The following is a 6,833-nucleotide window of genomic DNA, read 5'->3' on the forward strand; positions in this document are numbered from 1 at the left end:
GAAAGATAGTTCATTAAATGTGAACATTTTCAGAATGAAAAAGTTTAGATGTGTTGTTATTTATAGGTTATTATGTTATGATTTTAACCCGGTCCTCTTCAGATTAACTTGGGCTGTGTGTGGCCCCTGACCTGAAAGGAGTTTGACGCCCCTGCTGTATATAGTGAGAGCTGACCGGAGATGCTTATGTATAAGACTAAAGAATAAGAGAGCTTGAGCACACCATCTCTCAGACCTGTCTGTGTTGGTGGAGGTGAGTTAATTGACTGATTCATGTTGAAAATCTCTCTCTCTCTCTCTCTCTCTTCTCTCTCTCTCTCTCTCTCTCTCTCTCTCTCTCTCTCTCTCTCTCTCTCCTCTTCTCACTCTCTGATTGGCTCGCGCTCTGCAGCAGCCTCCTCTCAGCAGCACGCGCTGATCTGGCTCCATTAGTGTTCCGGTGCAAGACCGGCTCCCTGTACGCAGGACTTACACCAGACCCTGACCGGAGGATAGGTGTGCACAAAACCGGACAGGACTGACCCGGATCTGTGTCTTCTGCCTGTGCAGTGTGTAGGAATTTACTCTGCTCAGTTCGGTTCGGTTCGGTTCGGCTCGGTTCTGCTCGACTCGGCTCGGTTCGGGGCTCTGCTTCTCTGTTGTGGATCTGTGGGGTCCGTTTGTCTTCGGCTCGGACCGAGATGACAGGGAAGGTGAGCCGGACCGGAGCGTGCGGGACGAGGCCGTGAGCAGAGGGGAGAACGCGTGCCAGAGCGCACGCCACCGAATGAATGAGAGATGGAGAAACTACTGAAGCAGGTAGGAGCGCGCGCATGTGTGTGTCACTATGTGTGTTTACGTTTCTCTCTCTATCTCTCTCTCTCTCTCTCAGTGTGTGTTCTCACATTAAATGCTTCACTGTTAATAAATTTATATGTGTTAAATTTGGATCAAACTTCAATAATAATACTAATATAATTATAATTATAGTAATCATTTTATATTAATAAAAGACTGATATGTAGAATTTTTGGTTGGCTGTGTCTAATAGGTGAATGGGTCATCCACCAATCCATAGGCAAACAGTTCGACCATGACTTGGTGAAGTATCTTTGACTTAGATATAGACAGTGGTGGTTCTAGACCAATTTTACTGGGGGGGCCAGGCTGGGGCCAAGGGTGTTGTCAGAGTGACACGCTCAACCCTGACAAAAGAGACTGAGCAGGGCGAGAACCGGCTGAGAGCAACCTGGCAAAACATCAGTGCACCCCTATATACTAGACATGTATACTACTGTGTTGTAGATCAACATGCAGACTGACAGCAGCTGTTTGGCTGTTTACACTCAACATGAGTCCCTTAGTGCTCTAAGGGACTGGAACCAAGTGCCACACGCATGTGTTCCGCCTCTAATGTTGGCGCGATACTGAAGCTTTTTTTATTGTATGTAATTTTTTTGGGGGGGGGGGGTCCAGGTTCAGTTTTACAGGGGCACTGGCCCCTGTTGGCCCCTCCCCAGATCCGCCACTGGATGTAGAATCTTAAACTTCTCATGGGGTTTTCCTGCATTTGATTTTGCTTAGAACACTATCGCTAAAATTAGTAACACCCTCACTTTTTACCTGATATAATATACCCAATAAAAAATACTTGTCATCAAAATATATCAAAATATGACGATACATGACAAATTACAGTTATTTTATTTTAAACTGTGCTGTGTCTAACAAAATGAAAAAAATTATCATATGGGGACCCCGTAAAAGTGCTTCAAAATAACTGAAAATTTGGAATTCAGGACCAAATATTTCTAAAACGAAAGATGATGAAACTGGAAACTTGGTGTTTGGTCCACCCATTCCTGGGACATCTGAGACTTCCCTGGTGAAGGCACAGACTCCTCGACACACAAACAGCTGCAGGAGAGAGAAACAAAAAAGGGTGAAAATCACCCGAACACGTGCCTGGAGGAAAAAGCTGGTTTTGGAGTGAGGACACACCCTCTCCTTCAAAGACATCAAAGACCACGCTGAAGCTCCCCAGAGACCTATGACACTCAGACAAACGCAATATAATGAAAATCATGTAAATGTGTTTGATCGGGTGAAAATCAACCGGCGAGAGTGTTCTAGGGTTAATTTAGACCCGTCTGGATTACGTGTCTCTGAACATCTTTTAAAAAAAAAACACAAATGAAAAGAACAACAAACCGTCGTTTGAAGACCATGTGGTTCTCCACAGAAAGATCAGTTACTTAATCTACCGTGTTGTCAGATTGTGAAATCAAAATGTGATCGTATAGGATCAATCAAACCAAACAGATATAATTTAAAGGGGGTGGAGCCATTAGAGGCTCAACAGCCAATCACACCCCAGAGCTCGAAATGAACCCTTTAAACACTAAAGGAACAAATCAGCAGTTCTGGCCCCACTTCAACCTCAAGCCTGACCACAGGAGCAGGAACTGTTAGTAACCTCAGACAGGAACCAACAGAAACCCAGTGGAGGAACTCAAAGGACTTAGGAAGAACCAGGAAGAGCCCAGAGGAACCTAAAGCAACAACAGGAACCAAGAGGGACCCAAGTGTACACAATAGTACAGTAGTACCCAGATTTTAACAGGAACCCTGAGGAACACAGAGAACCAACAGGATCAAAAAGAAACCAAAAGGGGATCAAAGGAACCAACAGCAGCCCACATGGGTCTGCAGGAACCAAAAAGAAGCAATGGCAACCCAGAAGAGTCCAAATAACTCCCAGGATCATAGAGTAACCAAATGGAACCCAGAGGAAATCCAAAGAAGAATGTAAAGTAGCCAACAGGAATGTAGAGAACCCTACAGGAACCAAGAGGAGCCAAAGGAACCCAAAAGAACCCACAACTATGTTTAAACCTATAGATACACAGGAGAATCCACTAGAGCCAACACACACACCCAGGAACCCCAAGGAACACAGGCAGGAACCTGACAGGAGCCAAAAGACAGAGAACCAACAGGATCAAAAAGAAACCAAAAGGGGATCAAAGAAACCAACAGCAGCCCACATGGGTCTGCAGGAACCAAAAAGAAGCAATGGCAACCCAGAAGAGCCCAAATAACCCCCAGGATCATAGAGTAACCACATGGAACCCAGAGGAAATCCAAAGAAGAACATAAAGTAGCCCAGAGGATCCAACAGGAATGTAGAGAACCCTACAGGAACCAAGAGGAGCCAAAGGAACCCAAAAGAACCAACAACTATGGTTAAACCTATAGATACACAGGAGAACCCACTAGAGCCAACACACACACCCAGGAACCCTGAGGAACGCAGGCAGGAACCTGACGGGAGCCAAAAGACACCCAGTTGGGCCCACATGAGCCATCAGCCCATATGGCTCTAGAGGGACTAAAAAGAACCAATGGGGTACTCAGAGGAACCCTCAGAAACTTAGAGTAACCAAGTGGAACCAAGGAATCAACTGGAACCCAGAGGGACCCTTACGAATCAAAATGGGCCCATAGAGAGATACACCTATAAGAACCAAAAGGGAACCCTACTGGAAACCACTAGAACCTATAACAAAGGGGAAACTAGAGAACCAACAAGACTAACAAGAACTCAAGGGAACCCAAAGGCCCCACAGGAGCCCACATAAGCTCAGGAGGGCCCACAGAAACTCAAGGGTACAAACAGGAACCCATGTGAACCCAGATTAACGGAGAGTGGCGCATATAGGAACCAAGAAGAACCCAGATGAATCAAAAGAAACCCAGAGACAGTTGAAGTTTCTGTTCATTTAAGATCATGATCATTGGAACAGAACCATTTTAGGAACAGCTTTGAGTTCTAAAGGAATCCAACAACTTATTGAAGAATATTATTAACACACTTTAAAAGCTTCTGGGACCGGAAGAGGCTTCTCAAAGACCGGCACTGGGTTGCACCAGCTGTGTGTTATTCAAATGTAGCCTGGTTTGAACTATAGTCTCTATAAAATATGGACATAGAGAGCTGATAGAGAAATGAGCGATCCAGACTACACTTGTTTTTTGTACCAGGCTGTAAACATGTTTATTATGTGACTTCCCGTACATCTGGAGCCGGCCTCAAGCGGATCCTCAAGGAACTGCAGTTTTTAACACTTCCACATTTGATTCCTATTTTCAGGCCAGAGGTTGCCTCTAGGTTTGAACGCTATTTCTAATTTATGACAGAGTTTATTCTTTGCCAATGTCACTGAAGTCCTCTGCAAATATTCTTTTCATGGAGTGTCTTCAGAACTCTGATTAACTCAGCTGAACTTTGAGAAACTCAGTGAGTTAATACCATAGTCAGGTTTTGGCCTTTTTTTGTGTGAGTTTTGATGAAGTAAAGAAAAATTCAGGGACAACTTTATTTTTGTGAGATTCTGAACATCCTCTTGTTTTTGTCTGACTGTCTTCTGGATAGAAAGAAAAAGAGAGAGAGAGAGAGAGAAAGAGAAAGAGAGGTGTATTAAAGCAGGAGGGTGCTGGCATTTCCCCAACATACATCATTCTATATATAGAACACTCACACACTTACACACACACTTACACACACACACACACACACACACACACACACACACACACACACACATAGCTGGTGTCTGTTTCATTCAGTTCTAAAGGACAAAAATGAAATGAGGAGGAGAGACAGAGAGAAAGAGAGGGAGGTGTGAAATGACTGGCAGCACCTGAGGGGGCGATCGACACACACTCATCCATCACTTCCTGTTTCTGTCTCGTCTTTTCATCCCTCCATCCACCTCCTCTACTCCTCCTCCTCATCCTCGTCTCTTCTCAGCCCACTGCAGACTGACAAAGAGACACAGAAAGAGGGGGTGTCTGGGTAATGAAGTCCTGATTCAAAAGGCTGCTCCCATCACAGTGAGCACACAGTTCAACTGGCTGACAACTTTTTTTCCCGTGTCCACGACGATCACGTTGTCCGACGATGGTGACGACCATCACTTTTTGAAATGTGTGAAACAACCAAAGTGTGACGGGACACAAACCAAAACAAAAAGCTGAAAACCAGAGGTGTAGTAGTGGTCCCTGGAGAGGTGGGTGTTCTCCTAATTCATGCTCCAGTATTTTTTTAACAGTCAGTCAGGAAATAGATAAACTCCCTGCATACAAACACTGCCATGTAAGACCACTCATGTAGATTTAGGCCACTTAAAATTGGCCTTTAATGTTTGAACAAAATGAACTTCTGCTGCTTGACTTCAGGGAGAAGGATCATTGTGAAATCAACATTATCTGCAGAGTGATCCAGAGTTTTCTATCAATGCTGATCCATAGACTGAGAGGGTGAAAGGGTGAGACAAGTGTTTCTGCATTTTTAGTGAATTGTTCCTTATATTTAAAGGTGACGTATTATGCTCATTTTTATTAAAATATATTGGTCTAAGAGGTCCCCAAAACATGTCTTTGAAGTTTATTGCTCAAAAAAACACTTTGAAATCAGATTTTGTCTTATGTCCGAACAGTATCATGGCTAGCCGGCTATGGAGCTTGAAAGTTTGGGAGCATTTTTCCAAAATAAAAGAGAAGAATGTGCAATATAAAATCTGCAAGAAAGAACTCGCCTTCCATGGCAGTACGACGGCGATGCACGAGCATCTGAAAAGGAAGCATGGCTGATTCAATTTCTAACAAAGAGGGACAGTCGTCTCGGTAAGCTAATTGGCTAGTTAGCTGCTAACATTAGCGTCAACAGTGAGCTATTTATTTAGTATTCATAGTGCATTGTTTTTGGTTCCATTTTACAATGCACTAAACATTTACAGCTAAAAATGTTTAAAGCTGGGGTTGGTGTTCAGATTTAGGTCCACTCTTTGTTATACTGGTTAAAATGATCTGTATGTCCTGATGGTAATCAATACATAATGTGTTCTTAAAAAAGAGGTAAAAAAAGCTGCTATCTACAGCCGGAGTAAACCTGGGAAAACACCAACCAATCACCGTCATTAGGGTCCAAAATTTTAAACCAATCAAATCCCGTCCTGCCGTTCTGCCCGCCTCCTGCAGAGCGTACATGTCCCCGGCGTTCACTCCCCGTCTCCTGCCTCTGCTTTCCCTGACTCTACTGACTGCCCCTCTCGCTCCACATTGGGCCTGTCCCCTCTGACCCCATGAGGGGCTTTGCTCAGGACTGTAGTCCGGATCAGAGTCTAAAAAGCTCTCACCACGGGGGCTCTGACAAGCAGAAGAATGAATGACATTTAGTAAGTCCTACAGAAATGTAGATGTACTGTAGCGTCCGTCCGGACGCTGTAGGGATGACGAGCCGATTGGTGAACACGTTGATCTTTAATAACCGGTCACTGTCGGCCGTTACCACGCCAACCAACAAAACAACAATCAATGTTTGAATGAATGAAGAACTTCTCCTCTTGTCTCTCCTCTCTCCCGCTCACACACTCTACACCTCTCCTGATGCCTTCACTGACTGTCAACACTGTAGGAATTAAGAACATCTACACTGAACATGTTTAACAAACAGTAGAGCTGTTACAGTGTTATATATGTGTTATAACTTTCCTCCTGATATCGTGTCACCAGGACAACTGGATAATGCTAGCATGACAGTTGTGAGTGCTAACAGCAGCCATGTTTGTTTGTGTTTTTAACTTTCACTATGAGAATGTTTTGGTGAGGACCGGTTTTGAATCAGTCACCATCATATGGTCATGAATCAGCGGCGCTCATGTGTGTGAGCGGGGGGGTCGTTAGACGGAGTCCTGAAGACATGCTACATTCAAATTCATGCTAGTTTTCTGAGACTACCAACCCCAGCTTTAAGGCCACAGTTGTGCCTTCATTTTATTTTGCACTATCAC

The 6,833-nt window shown here is 44.2% G+C and overlaps 1 protein-coding gene across 1 annotated transcript in view; it reads left to right on the forward strand.

Annotated features, from left to right (window-relative positions):
* The first annotated feature begins 453 nt into the window (after positions 1–453).
* The window catches only part of crhr1 (corticotropin releasing hormone receptor 1), a 33,722-nt gene continuing 27,342 nt past the window's right edge, over positions 454–6,833 (forward strand). Inside the window, exon 1 of the mRNA XM_034711679.1 lies at positions 454–798. Coding sequence (XP_034567570.1) covers positions 778–798 — 21 coding nt within the window. The 5' untranslated portion in view covers positions 454–777. The remainder of the gene's footprint in view (positions 799–6,833) is intronic.

Source organism: Notolabrus celidotus, chromosome 20 (genome assembly GCF_009762535.1).
Source record: "Notolabrus celidotus isolate fNotCel1 chromosome 20, fNotCel1.pri, whole genome shotgun sequence".
NCBI classification, from domain to species: Eukaryota; Metazoa; Chordata; class Actinopteri; order Labriformes; family Labridae; genus Notolabrus; species Notolabrus celidotus.